The following is a 15,562-nucleotide window of genomic DNA, read 5'->3' on the forward strand; positions in this document are numbered from 1 at the left end:
CTTTCGTTCTTTTACTCGCTCGATGAAATTTAATCGGTTCGTAAAAATGCGATTAAAACGCGGTTACGAAACGCAAACGGAGGTAAAATGTGAAACAGAGAAGAAAGGAGAGCGTACGAACGGTGCTGAGAAGACAATTAGCCGTTCGAATCTGAACGAGGTTCAAAGGATGGTGAATGATTCGAAAGTGGAAGGGGAAAGAATCCTGAACGAGTAACTGATCCGTAACAGGCTGTAGCAAGAAAGACAGCTAACAAGATAAGCAGTTTGTCGCAACTATATCCAATTCGAACCTCTGTTTCCATAATAAAGTCTCACGAGTGAAAGCAACGATAAAGGGATTCGCGTTGACACGAGTCAAAGAGATCGCATTATGAGGACGATGTATAAGAATGGCGACAAGAAAGATCGTGCAGGAAGCCTTTTATGCAATTTCGTGCTGCGACTCGCACGAAGACGAAACCAAATAAGGTAGCGGAACGTGTAACGCGAAAACGTCGACGACGAACCACGCTGCGCGATCCATTTTCGTTCCGTCTCGTCCTCTGTGATCGTCGATCGTCCCATTTTTAAACGATCCTTCGTCCCTTTTGTCCTTTCGATCGGAAAAGGAGAACGATCTATCCCTTTCAAGATGTTTCGCTTTATCTTCCAACACTATAGATCGAGTCCATCCTATTCGATTCGCAAACTTCCTCGTTCCTCCGCGAACAATGCAAAGAATTTCAACGTTCTTCAACGTCATGGAAGATTGTTTCATTCGATAATCGATAAATAATTTGAATTCGAGTTACGTAAAATTTGCATGGCTGCGCATGAAAGTACTCCGTCATTTCGACGTGCAAACCAGCAAGGTGAAATTATTTCGTTATGATTCATGCCACGAATTCTATTCTCAACTACAGGACGGTTCGAACGTGACGCAATAGTTACGATATATTTAATTCCAAACGAAACAAAAAATTTCATCGTTTTACACGTATGTTATAGAATATGCGAGAAATTGTTCGTCGAATCATCCAACGAAGAGACTATGGGGTTCGATAAAGAGCACATAATACGTAGAATTTATTTAATTACAGGTACTGATGAGCGCCGGTAGAAATTATGTTGTGTAATTATATCGTTATCTCGCGATTATATGCTTCGCGATATTTCATAACGAAGAAAAAACACGTTAGATAACCGATGAGCCCTTGAGATCGAGAATGCCTCGGTTTTCCTCAACGGAGAATTCATTATGTCGTGATATCGAATGCAAACAACCATATCGCTCGTTCACTTGTTTTCCAATTTATAAAGTCCTTTCTCCCGATAGTCCGATCGCCATAATCATCTTGTTAATCGTATTTAACATTCGCATTTCCACTTAATCCTTGTGTCAACAATTAATTGCCCGCACATAGATACATATTTGAAATATTGCAGTGAAAATATCGCACAACCGGTCCGGATCCATCGCATTAGCAAAATAAACGTTTGTAAGATAGTTCTAATTCAAATAAACGGCAAGCGATAAATAAAACGCATCGCCTTTCGTATAATTGCCTGGCGGAACTTCGATTCATAATTCGTAATAAACTCGAATCTCCGATATTGTAAATTTCGTTGACAAATGTTTATTCCGAGTTGAACGCACGGATGGACGCGCAGAGTGACTTTCTGATATTTGTATAAGATTCTAAAAGTAACGAACGGTTGTCAGAGGAAATATAGAAGCGAAAAGTGTGCGCAAATATTAATAGAAAATTAATTATCGAGAATTACCTTGAAAAAAGAGAAGATCCGGGGAGCGAGCGAATACGAAGCGATTCGTTCGGTGGTCGTCATAGTGACTCCTCTGCTTCTCGAGTCAACGAGATCGAGAGCCGCGTCAGAATTGTATTTAGGGTTGCATTTACGCGAGTTGAATCACCAGAGATATTGATATTTCGCTGGTAATATATTTATAAATAAGCTACAGGCACGGTTACAGGGATTTTACCGTCTTTTTCCCAGCGAATTGATTCAGATTCTAGTTGTTGCTTGGATCGCATCCAACCATTCTGACCGTGTCGAATTCTACTCGCGAGTATTCCTGACTGAATTCGCCGGTAGAAAGTCTTGCTAATTTAGAAGTTCGCTATTTGTGGAATTTCTTATCGAATGGTAAATCGGAAATGGTAGTTGGAGAAATAGGAGAGCGACGCGCACAGGGTGATTTACGGATTGCCATAAAATCCGATTGTAAGTAATTATCTGGATCGAACACCTAGCTGACAACGAACATTATGACGAAGAAATATATAACTCCATTAAAATAACTTTATTATGCATTCCGTTGACGTTTAGTGTCTGTTTAGATGGTACTAGCCAATAGATACTTATATTCGATGACTCGTCGATTTTTTTCGGACGGTCGATGTTGAGAAAGGCTGATGCGGAAAGCCGAATATGTGCAGTGGAATTTTGCTTATGAACGCTTGAATGAACGCTTATGAATGAATATCGCGAGTACCGATATTATTATCTTCACACCTGTCGAAAATATAACGTCGAACACCTACGATAACAACGGCGAGGAATCTAAATAAAGAAACAGGAAATGTTAGTTGGCAACTGCAAAATGTAGAGTCGTGTTAAAGTACAAATAAACATATGCGGAGCCTGTATAAATAAACAACACGCTGTCAGGTAAATAAACAGTTAGAAAGGTAAATAAACAAATATTCTTTTTCTCGTTTTTTAAACGAGCGAGTCGAAAAGAAAAAAAGGACCGTGCAGCTAACGACGCAATATCGACGAATAAAAAATATCTATTACACCTAACGAACCAATCCAAGCGAGATCCGTCAAACTTTCGTCTAACTTTTATTTTTATCGGACAAAACTTCCAACGCCTGTACCGTAACGGGCGTCTACCAAGCGTCGTGCAATGTCAACCCCTCGATTCCACCCCAAAAGATATTCAAATCCTTCCATCTCCTATATGTCGCAATTTCTATTCTACGCGTGTACGTCTACCACACAAGGATCGCAATCGACTTTGATTCCCGGGAGAATAATCGAGATAGCTAGTGGCCGTCGATCGACGATTGCACCACCGTGTATCCGATTTGGCCACTTTCTCGCGTTAGGAATCAAGAGCGCGAAAGCGACATCGATCCTCCGTCGCGTCACGCCGAGACGAAGAGACGAAGAGAAGCAAAACGACCGGTGAGTCAACGATCCTCGCGATGATGCGAGCCGTTGCATCATCCGCCGACGAAAGTTCGGACTACGTCCAAGACGTGACCAAAAAAGGCAACCACGCGGATCAAGCGTGCAACGAACGATCGAAACGCGGTTGCACGTGGCGCGCAACGTCCAAAGGAATTTGTCCAGCCAATTCTACCTATTGATCACTGGCAAGCAAAAAGAGATTAAAATAGAAACGGACTGATATTATTCGACGACGGGATCGGTGACCTTAGTCAAGAGAAAATTTCGTCGCGAAGACCAGATGGCAGCGTACAGCGAGTTTGCATTAAGCTCGTGGGTACTCGAGATAGTCTCGAGTAGCTTCCGCAAGTTCTCCTACTGGAACGATATGAAACACGGAACATATGACGAGCGCTGTTCGCTTGGAGTTGGCGCCACCATAGGATCACCATAGTTTCATCTCTTCCTTTCAAGAAAAACATCAATTTTCTTTTATCGTTGAACGTGATTTACACTCTTCTATCGATTATCCGAAACTTAAGGTAATTGGCTTCTTCCAATAGCGCGGTTTGATCGTCCTGTTACGACGATACATGCGAGAAGAAGAGGATTAAAATTCTTTTATGGGAAAGCTTCAGATAAAGGGTGTACGGTAATTTCATTTGTATGCAGCGGTGTTAGATCATGGGTGGATAGTAGTAATTGGTTACGTGATTAGAAAGAGCGATCCTCGCTCCTAGTAATAAGTTAGAGCTAGGTATTTTGTATGCTCGTAATGTTTGCAAAGAAGAATCACGATCAAAGTATATCGAATTTTGAGTCTGACCTTTCGAATTTCCCATTTCGATTCAACGTCTAATACCAGAGGGTCGAAGTTCACGGAATATTACAAGATTCGCGAGCGAACGAAACGATCGAACAAGGCGATTCGTACCGCGGATTGAAAAGAAAGTTTGTACGAAACTCGCGAAGCAAGCGCGAGAACTGATTCTATCGCGCGTTCTCGGTGCACGTCGTGCGAACGCATTAAACGCGACTGCGACGCCGCTGCGAGATTCTTTGCATACCGGCTGGGCCGCGTATCGTGCAAATATTATGGCGAGGTCGCAGATGGCCCGACAGAAAACGAGCAAAATTCCGGCCAAGTCGACGCGTCAAAGGTGAACGCTTCGATACCAGGAATAACCAACCAGCTTCTTTTTATAATGTTCGCGCTGCGTGTCGACGGTACGTTCAACCAGAATTTACATACCTACCACGGAAAACCTCTGGCATAAAGCGGCATAAACGCACGAATGTAAATCAGATACGAATTCAAGCTGCCAACGCCGCGAAACTACTCTTTTCTAAATCTTTCGTACACCGGTAATCTGTCACGTAACCGAGTGGTTTAAACACACGACGGTGCTCGTATAGCGCAAGAAAGTTTTCCAACAACCACCGACGTCTTTCTCGTAAGCAGCAAGTGGAACCTCGAACGCAGTTCGTCATCGTGTCTTTCGACTCGAGTCGACGTTGCTTCTAGCTGCCTGACCTACGGCACTGAACGTCTATTATTAGGCAGCTTGCGTTTCCTCTGACTTCACCGGGATTGCGGTGGAAAATGAGATGCGCGAATTTTGTTCCTTGCGTGACCTTACGCGATCTTTCCGATCGTGACGCGTTAATTAGATCGACCAGATAAAATTCAGCAGCGATAGTCGACGGATCGCTCTTCTTCCACCTCTACCTTTCCATCTGTTTCTTTTCGCGCGTCGCGTACCACTTGTGCGCGCGTTGCTTACCAATGTTGTTTTGCGTATTGGAGCATATACTCCATATACTGTGTGGCACATTGCAGCATTTTGTAGACTCTACGATTTCCTCGCGATATAACGTTCACACTCGTTCCAGCGTTCCAACTTTGACTTTACTTTCGACTTTTCGCATTAGAAGTCGAAGGACTTGCGACGATGATCGACCAACCTCTACGCTTTAATCGAGGAGGAGAAAGAACGGTACAAGGTTTCGTATCGGAGAAAACAAAAGTTTGTTACTACGACTATAATGAATATTTGTAGCACGAAAACGATCCGGTTGGTTTACAACTTTTGGTTGGTACAAGTTCGTTGGTTCGCTTCGAGCACTGGAAAGTAGAACTACTTGCTTCAATCGCTACTTACTTTGCAATTGATATCGTAATCGACTCGACTAACCGCTAGAAAGATCTTAAATCAAGGAATTAACGTACATCGTACTGCATCGTGCCTCATCGCATCGCGTCGTGAACCAGCACGCCACTTCGTCACTCTTTGTGTCATTTATGTCTGCGCACATATATACGTAGCATACCTTCCTCACACATGCACGAATTTATACACCCAATTTCACACACGTTTGCTAGCGACGTATTTTTCGATTACGCATACCGCACACGTGCGTTATACGCGTCGCGTAGTCTGCCAGTTAATGCAGATCGTGCGAATCGAAAGCGGTCGCAGACTCGCGTTAATATTTCTGCTCCACGCGTTCGATGACTCAATGACGGTCACATGGTGGGGTGCCCCCCTCGGTCGAGCAATCTTTGTGGGGTTTACAGAGGGGCGAGCGTGTGGAGGGCCACGTGTGCGAGCCAGATAAATCTACTCGCGTTAACCCTGCCCGTTTTCATCGTATTTACACACCATGTACGCCATGGGTCAATGTTACCCATCTGTGCTACGATATAATACGATATTCCCAACCATAGAACGAAATAATAAATCCGTAGACACGGTGGCTGCAAGAAACGTCTTCGCTACATGCCTATCCTTATTTCTCGATGGACCTTCCACGTTCTTCGTAATATCAAACTTTTCCCAGTAGTACGAAACAACTGCCAAACAACTAGGCTCGGGCCTGATTAATCGGCACGTAGGTGATACAATAAATTTTTTAATTCCATTTCGTTCTTATCGTTTTTTTTTTTTTTTTGTATTAGCTTAGAATTTACAGGAAGCGAAATATCGTTTAACTCGATAAACGACGAACGGAGTTCGTGAAATCGACGGAGAAAAAGGATCGTCTTGTTGCAAAGATTCAGGCGGGAGGAATTCGTTCCAGACTGATTTACGCAGTGGTCGACGCGTAAATCTGGAAGCGTTAAAAGCAGAACGCTTGGAGGCAGTCGGTAGATGGCAGACAGGGATATACGAGATCCACTGGAGCACGCTTTCACGGACATTTTTCGCGCGAAATATATGCGCTTAACTCTTTCGAGGAACAGTTTGCTTACAGCGAGCACGAGCTGAAATTTGGAATTCGATTACAGAGTTTCTAAACGTCCGAAGAACGATGGCTCGTCTCTTTGGTTTCTCGATTATTTGAGAAGGCAGGACGTCGTTTAATCGACCGTGAGATATCGAATACTTGACATAAACCACGCTCTTCGGTAAACGTAAAACTGGAGTGCACTCGTGTCTTCGAGAAAGAAGAGAAACCTTAATTGGAGCGCGCGAGTACACTCTCTGCTGAGACCAAAGAGAAGAGGGGAAGAGAGGCGGTCGAAGAATATTAATAGCTAAATATAAATATAAAACGATAAACATCGTGTTTCCAGACGTTCCATATTAATAAAGATTCAAGGTAAGCAGTTAAAAACCGACATTGATAAAATATCTTGTACGCGAACGAAAGAATATACTCGTACGACTATATGGTTTATTTAAACTCTTTAAACCACTATATGGTTTCCACGATTCATTGTGCGGTTATTTGTTCTCGAAAAAAATGTACTCGAGTCACTTTTCACCTAATCTTCTACTCTTACTACTCTTGTGGCGTAAGATTTTATTAGAGAAATTGTTTCGATCAAGCTTCGATAAAAGTGCCAAAACTTTGGACGTCGCAGACGAAAAAGAGCGAAACTTTGCCATGGTTTCCTGAAATCGGACCTCCCTCGAGCTATTTACGGATTGCCTTTAAAGTTGTCGTTAAGACGTGCGTTTGATCGTGACGACCGACTCGAAGACACGCGCGACCGAGTTTTCCAGTTTCGATCAACCGTACACGTCAAATCTTTCCTTTTCTTCCTACATTCCTCTCCTTTTTCTTCCCTCCTCGCTTTTGCCCTCCTTTCCTTCCTCTTTTCTTGCTTTCGCCCTTCCATTCCGATTCATCGGCATTCGATGTATTTTTATACGTGGATAAAATTTATATCGATCACGAGATAAAAGCGCATCCATCCTATAGAATTCAGCTCTATTTCTTCCGAATTATAGACTCGCACGTGCGTGTAAGCGGCTACCATTGATAAATCGCGAGAATAATTATACGGAAGGTCGCAGCTATCGATAAATTACGAGAATAATTACACAGAGTACAAGAGTAGCAGGAAATAAGAAGAATAATTGCACGGAACGATGCAGAGCGGGTGTCTGCGGCGGTCAGGTCAGCCCGCGTAGAATTATTTGAACAGGACGGTAAATATATCCACGAGCCGGACGAGCGGATGCCTAATCCAAGTCGTGCTCTCGGAAGGGGGAGAGCTTCTGGCCGGTTCGTCAAACGAAGAAACGCGACTCTGCATTCTGCAGAGGCCGTTTACCGACAGCTTTCGGCCTCGAGCTTATTGTTAGTTAGAGACCCAGCCATGATAATTCATCGCCCACGTGGCCGATAGAAATAAACGATTCGCGCCAGAGAACAGCTTTTGCCTACATTAAATACCTGGACTGGTAATTGAAAGGTGTACCATCGGATAAAAGGATCCGTGGAACTAAGGAGTGGTGAAATGTTTTATCGCGAGCCTATTTGGCGAGTGCGCTGAGGATCGTTTCTTCGATATTTTTATCTCGAGTATCGAAGAGATGCGTTCGTAGAGATTTGTAGAGATTTTAGAAAGTATCAGCGAGGAAAGGAGATTTTTGATAGTCGAATGTTGAAAAATAGCTAGCTACTTGGATCTACTATCTATCGTTAACTTTGCTAGACTCGAAGCTAAAAGATCCTACGCTTTTAAAAAATATTGTTTCATCTATCTCGGAACGTTGACTAAAGAAAAATACACGTCTATCGTGATATTTAATTCTCCTACGACAAACCGATACTCCAAACGATAATCGCACTCTGCAGAACCAGCAGCCTGATGTAACGTAAGTACTGCGTCTATGTAACAGGTATAAAATTCGAACGTTAGCCCACTAAAATCCTGGCTACGGAAACCCTGAAAATACGAAAGACCGACGACACCCTGCACGAAAGCCCATAGGAGACGAGAAATCGAGGAAAGTCTCGGGAAAAGAATGTTTAAAAACCACGTAGTAGTTCGAACAATGGCGGTGAAATGCGGCTGGTTTTCAGCTTGCGCGGTGGACAATGGGTCTATATCTCTCGCGATGGAAATAGTTATTAGACGAGGGCCCGCAAGTGATCTTGATTGTCAGATACCAAGACTCCCCCACTCTCTATTCGTGCATTATGCAAAGTACCTTCCGCTCGTATTATCCACGGTTTGTTCCCATCGTTGTTGATCGTGGCCGGAGAAAGCGTACGAAATCGCTACGTTCGCGAAATAACGTGGAACGGTACGTATATAGTAACGTAGGTGTGCATAGCGTTTTTCCTTCGGTGTAAACGCCGGTACCACTGTTGAACACGCGATTCTTATGCAAGCATCCTGCACATAATTTGTTTACAGTTAAACGAGATGCATTTAAATATGCCTCGTTGATTTAGATAGACCGGATCCTGCGGTTCTTTTCGAATAAGGAACATCGTCGACCTTGGATATGCCAGCGGAAGAACGTTTCGTATCGTGGCTGGCTGTAGCGGAGAAGTTCGCGATTTACAGGCTTCGTCTTTTCCTTCGACCGAAGAACAGAGAATGGCCAAGGTAAGGACATTTTTTCAGCGGTATTCCCAGAATAGTATGCCGGAGGTAGAAGATCTTTCGATTCGGTACACAGTTTCGGACGATTCGTAGAGAATTTTTCATTGACGGTGAATACGCAATTATGTGTATACTTGCAGCCAGCATATACACGTCCGAGATTAAAAGCATTGTACGTAGAAATAATATAGCAAGGTACAATACAACGGTATACAAGACTGTAATAACGGTTGCGAATAGAATCGAAAGCTGATGAAACGTACTTAAACTATTCGCCAGTGGTCTGAGAACAAACGAGTTTTCGGCGAATAGAATCTGAATGAATATGCATAATTGATTTCTTTTCTCCGATACTTCGCAACGAAAGAAAGTCTGTTACAAATAAAACGAACCTCGCAGTTACTGTAACATACAACGAAACGCTCAACCTATACGTACAGCGATGTTACTCGACTGAAAAGAGCCGCAAATGAAACGTTACACTGACACGGAGATTCTAGTCCGACGTAATATCGGTCCTTAATCGATCGATATCGTTTGTGGTAACGAGTACGGAGGCAACCGTGCCAGATCCAGCCGCGTTTCTCGTATGCACGCGCGAGACTGTAAATGGCAACGGATACGTTGGTCCTCGAACGGCCTATTAAAATAATTAATTTATGGAAAGAGACGAGAAAACGTGGGACGGGAAGAGCGTCGCGTCGCGTCGTACTGAATTGTACGCGTGGGCTGTACTCTCGAACGCGTGCACGCGTGAAAAACCGCGTTGACACGGTGACCCTCGATCGAATTCGCTCTCAAACAGCGCCCCGTTATTTCCGAGTGTCTCTCTTAGCAATTAAGAATTTTTATTACAGAACGAAGACTTTTCTAAGGACCATTTCTGAGGATTTTTCTAAGGACAATTTCTGAGGACTTTTCTAAAGACCATTTCTGAGGAATTTTCTACGGACCATTTTTGAGGAATTTTCTAAAGGCCATTTCTGAGGAATTTTCTAAAGGCCATTTCTGAGGAATTTTCTAAAGGCCATTTCTGAGGAATTTTCTAAAGGCCATTTCTGAGGAATTTTCTAAGGACCATACCATAAACCTAAAACAGTTATGGAATTAAGGATTTGCACGTTAAAGATAAATAGGCGCACCTAAAACTACTTAAGTTAAAAGGTTTAAATTCATGGTGGGTCCTTAGGTTCATCGAGGATCTGACTAATGGTCAGCGGACCCTTAGCGGCCAAATAACGGGGGACGTCGCACGGTTTATATCAAGCGACGTAGCACATTCGTTGGAAATGCGTTCGAGCCTTTGAAACGATTCTTTCTATATTCTATAGTAGGCGTTCCGGTAAACGATAAAACGGGATAAAAATGAATTTCTGTCTAAACATCGTGTGTACAATTCCTTTGTGACGTCAATCCACATCAGAGGCCAGATGCGTGCAGGTACTCACCAGGTACCCTCAATAACTTCAAAGACCCATCATAAACTTAAACTTTTTGTTTCCTAGCTCTGTAAGTGTTATTGGTTTATGGATGGTCCTTGGAACAGTCCTTAGGTTTATTATACGTTCATACAAATTACGGTCGAAAAGCGCGTATTTACCTGAAGGGAAAGCTGGCTTTTCCCATGAACAATGTCGCCTACGAGCCACGTTGGTAGAAAGCTTCCTGCTCCTATCTTTATTTATTAACGTATTTAAGTTATAAACGATTGGCATCGCGAAAAAATTTCCTAACGAAAAGTGTGAACAACGAATCCGCGTTGTTAATTCAAAGGGCACATCCACACCGAGCTTTTCTCCGTAATAATACGAGAACACCTCGAAATTCTCATCGGTCAACATCTCTCGCATCAGTCGCGTAAACTGTGCTTATAAACTTGTGTTATTTAATAAAGTTCGATAGAAAAGAAACATAAAGTTGAGTTACGGCTCAATCTTCTTGTCTTTAAAACCTAAGCCTTAATCGTCGAATTCGCGATATTTTCTAGGTCCAATTTCACGGTAATTTATCGAATCCATTTATTTTTCAAATAGTTCTCTCACTCGACTAGATATTTTTTTATTATTTAATTTATTAGAAAACTATCGTAACGCTTGATATCTTTTTTACATTTTCTTCGTCGCCATCTGTCTCTTCTTAAATTCGAAACTTACGCAAAATTTGAAAGAAGTGATGGTTTTTCGTTATTCTTCTTCGTAGTAGAAGATGGGATTCGAGACAATGGCGTACGATATGGCTAACGCGTTATATTTGGCAAGAGGAGTTTCATCGTGTAGCACGATTATTTATGCCATAGACCGTTTGCCAAACTCGCTGGTCGCGATTCATTCTGAACGTTCGGATTGAAAGTTTGCGACCTCCCTGACACATGGGGTAGAGAAACGCACGGCGACACGGAACACGGCAGACCTGGGAATCGTTCAGATTGCAAACGTTGGAAATATTTGCGAATATTTCGCTTCGCATTTTATCACGCGAGAATTTAAAAAGCGTTTCAGTGACGATTAATCTACGAATATCATCGAATATCTTCAAATTCTATACTAAATTGCCTCTCGACTTATCAAAAATCCAATAGAACTGTCGATCGCTGTTCGAACGATTCAACTAAAGCAACTTGGAATAAATCGCGTAATAACTGATTCTCGCACGATCGGAGAACAAGTCGCGAACCATTACGAAATTGAAATCATACAATTGCTTCCACGAAACGCGAAGTCACGAGGGTATAACGTTAACATAAATCACACGTGAAAAACTGATTACGTATTCCGATCAGCAATTAGTATCAAGACATCGCGTCGCGTGCGGATTAAAAGATTCATCGTGCGTAAAAGGGTTTATCTGTCTGTCGAGGAAACGCTCGCACAGTGACTAAAAGAAGGGAAGAGCCCGTTTCTTTAGCAGGCGCGCACTGTCGCGTCGTATCGTAAATATTCCCGTCTGGCGTAAACATTAAACAAGTATCGTTTATAAGCGGCGTGGCCGGCCGAGGCAAAGAAAGAAGGAAAGAAGGAAAGAAAGTTCCACTTTTACCGCGAGCTCCTTTTACTCCGGCTCCGCGAGCCTTCGAGTCGTTCCTAAGTTTCCTCAGCGTGCCGTGATTCAATTTGATTTTCGCGCTCTTTTTCTGACGACCCGACCGTTTTATTCTCTCGATACGTACAAAGGAATTAGTTTAATCGTGAAAGAGAAACGCGCCCAGAGTGAAAGACGCAAAAATTAAATAAATTATCGTATATCGCGCTGGAAATAAAATGCGTTGGACCGTTTCGAGTATAGGGAATTTTGGAAATGTCAATCTGAGAGAAGATTACGAGATCGTATTGCGAATAAAAAGTATATTCTAAATACTGGAAACGACGATGAAGGATATGTTAAAGAAAAAATATTGGAAAATTGCGTTATTTAAAAGTAGAAAAATGTGGGAGATATCAAACACAACGTGTATAGAAAATTATCTAGATAATACCGATACGAAAAGGAGGATCTTTCCGTAATGCTGTAACGATGCTATAGAAAGTGTGTCGTGTTCTTTAAAGAATCGCCGAAATAATAGAAAAAAGCGGGAAAAAAAGAGATAAAACTGTACAAGGACTTGTAAGAGGAGGCGATTTAATTGATTTACGTAATAGAATTGGTCCGCCGTCGAAAGCAATGGAGCCTCGCGTCGTTGAAAGTGGAAAGTAATTTCCTTACGTACTTTTTACCTTACGTATTTTTTCCTATTTCGTCTTATTTCTGTTCCACTTGCTCACCACTGTGAATGATATACGCTCTTCAAATAAATTATCATGAAAGCCATTCTTTCGCACGCGTGAAACTAATTTTTTTAAGACAGCGTCAAGTTACAAGCGTTAAAGAAACAAATAATTACCATTAACAAAATTATTGACACATACTCGAGACTATCCCGATAATATAATTCCTTTACGAGAGAAAATATTAATATTTCAATTACGCGACTATGTTCCGAATTTCTGGAGCACCTTGTATACGTTGTTTTCAACGTTCGCCTAAGGCGTAAACGATCACTCTAAAAAGTAGAATAATTAAAGGTAAAGAATGGTTGACTGAAGGCAAGGTATGTTTCGTTGTATTCGACGACCTCAAACCGGCGTCAAAATAAACGATATAATCTGCAAATAACTTCGCTTTCATGAGGATTACGTAATGGTCATCCTTATGCCCTACTTGCGATACGTTGCAACAGAGCCCAGAGTTTATGTAATAAATGGCGAAAAAACATCGACCGTATTAAATATTCTACGTTCACGACCGTCTAACCGCATTCTTATTTCAAACGAATTGGCGGGAATTTTAAATTGTCAAATATTCGGTATTGTCAAATCGGTAAGTAAAATTTTCAGAAATGTAGGAAAACGTTTTCATTTTTCTCTATGCTTTGCAATTGCCTAATGGCATCGAAAGACAGGAAAAAACATTGTACATCCGGTTTTAATGTTTCGTTTCCGTGTTCGTTCCAACGAAAAGCACCAGCCGTTATATTAAGCCGTTCCAGAGGACGTTATCGCTGACGATTACACCAGCTTATCTACCCTTTTCACAGAGCAGCACATCCTACTATGTAAACTTAGCCTAACGAATAACCTCCATAGAGATCATAAAATTATTCGTGCCCGCGGGTCACGTGCGTTTCAATCTTTTATGAAATAGATCATTCTACCGTAATTATCTATTATGCACGTTCCTAGCTACGGAATAATCTAGATATTAGAAATTATATGAAAATATCGTACTTAAGAACGTAATCTTGCCAACAATTAGAATATCGAATCGTGCTTAGTCTAAAACAAAATATATTTTTATTGTTATCGGATATTTACAATCTGTTTCTCGTTAATAGAGCGAGTAGAACTAGTAAATAAAATAAAATATTAAATACATTGATTAATGAATCTAATCCTACAGAATGGCTATTTTTACGTATGAAAACACGTATCCAAAGTTGGGAAGTAAAAAATAAGAAAATTGTGCTAAAAATTGTATTCAGGCAATTCGGTTCGAGCCAGATGACCCTGTCGCTCGTCTACCGCTACTCAACTACAACGGGTTAAAAGCGGATAAATCGACAAGACGGAAGGCATTACCGTAGTCGGTGAAACGTGGGCGTGTAGTAGACACGGGTTAACTGACAAATCGATAACTTCTTCAAACATCAGAACTAAACGGGTGAAGGACCTTTCTCTGACAATAGGCGAAACGTAAAAAGATCCTCGATTGTTGCATAGTTATATAGGATATAAGGACCGCAAGAGTGTTAGTACTTATAGAATTACCATTTTTATTAAAATAAAATTTGATACAATAATCGATCGAAACGAAGCAATAATAAAACTGTTCTAAGTCGTCACGGCATAGAATGCAGCAATTTTGTCGATAAAATTCTTTAACATTTTATTGTAATAAAAAATTCCATTTTTTATAACATGTACGAAGACTTTCGTAGACAGCTGTACATTGTTCGTCTTATCTCAATATCACGAATATGCGATTCGATATATTATAGATATTTGCAATTGAATATAAAATAATCAGATAATTCGGGAGTTGATGAATTAGGCTTAGAATGTAATAATGATCGTGATACTACAACGTTTGGTATGTCGCGTATATAGTCAAGAATAAAAGAGAAAAAGACATTCGGTATACTTTACTCAAAAAGTGAAAATCTGCGAAATCATGGTTTTGCCATAAAGCAGATTCGCTACGTTATTACATTAGCGATAAAAAAGATCAGACTCCTGGTCGACAGCATAACCGCGATATTATTTCTGACAGAGCGTATTGTAATCCGGGGAACACGCACGAAATGGAAAAAAAGGTCTAGATCCCGGCCAACTACGTATGCTTAAGAGCGGGAATGACATCTGCTCGTACAGCTTCCGAGAGGACTGCGCAACGCTCGTAAACGATTTCCAAATAAAATACTCGGGGAATCAAGCAATTAGTTAGATGTATGCTATTTCTGTTTCGTCGCCAAACTTCCATTTCAAATTTTTAGCTTTGTCCACCTCGCTAATTTTTCTTTTTTGCAATCTTTTCAAAATAACCAATTTGCAATTTTTCATAGAAAACTTATTTGAGTATAATGATTTTTTGTCTACTGTATATGTATAGAAGCTGAATTTTCAAATACCTGCCATTTTGTTTCTTTTGATAGAAATTCTGTACGCGTTAGTCGTCGATTTTAATATCAGGTCTAATGTTAAGATTAGAGATTACTTTTTTATGATTGTAATATTAATTATTCGCAAAAGGGTTTCATATAGATACTCAAGAATATTTATTCTTTTCTGATAGTCGTTCGTTTCGAAAAAAAAGTTTATGCGTGTTTAGATCGTTATCACGGACATCGCTCAATCCTACTTAAATCAAAATAATTCCTTTGACCGTTGTTTATATATTCCATATATCTTATTGCTTATTCTATTCGCGAACAAATAAAGTCTATCCTTAAAGGGTGCGACGACGCCACTGATTTTACGAATCGATCGTTCCATTCAACCAAGT

General features: G+C 41.1%; 1 protein-coding gene and 1 long non-coding RNA gene across 11 annotated transcripts in view; one reads left to right on the plus strand and one right to left on the minus strand.

Moving 5' to 3' along the window:
- corn (microtubule-binding protein cornetto) overlaps window positions 1-15,562 on the minus strand; it is a 37,704-nt gene that overhangs the window by 21,511 nt on the left and 631 nt on the right. For 8 of the 10 annotated variants that reach the window (XR_013060022.1, XR_013060021.1, XR_013060024.1 and 5 more), the window contains exon 1: window positions 1,768-1,888. The exons of 1 other annotated variant lie outside the window; for it this stretch is intronic. Coding sequence is in view for 5 of the 9 variants with exons in the window: in XM_033333083.2 (XP_033188974.1) it covers window positions 1,768-1,830 (63 nt within the window). In the remaining 4 variants the exon portion in view is untranslated. Of the gene's footprint in view, window positions 1-1,767; window positions 1,889-5,410; window positions 5,583-15,562 lie in introns of those variants that run through there. One more of the 10 variants, XM_033333084.2, reaches the window with a different exon arrangement.
- On the plus strand, window positions 8,663-9,980 carry LOC143303572 (uncharacterized). The gene is made up of 3 exons (XR_013060027.1): window positions 8,663-8,723; window positions 8,837-9,031; window positions 9,886-9,980. It is a non-coding gene; the product is annotated as an uncharacterized LOC143303572 (long non-coding RNA).

The sequence above is a fragment of the Bombus vancouverensis genome, chromosome 14, assembly GCF_051014615.1.
Source record: "Bombus vancouverensis nearcticus chromosome 14, iyBomVanc1_principal, whole genome shotgun sequence".
NCBI lineage: Eukaryota > Metazoa > Arthropoda > Insecta > Hymenoptera > Apidae > Bombus > Bombus vancouverensis.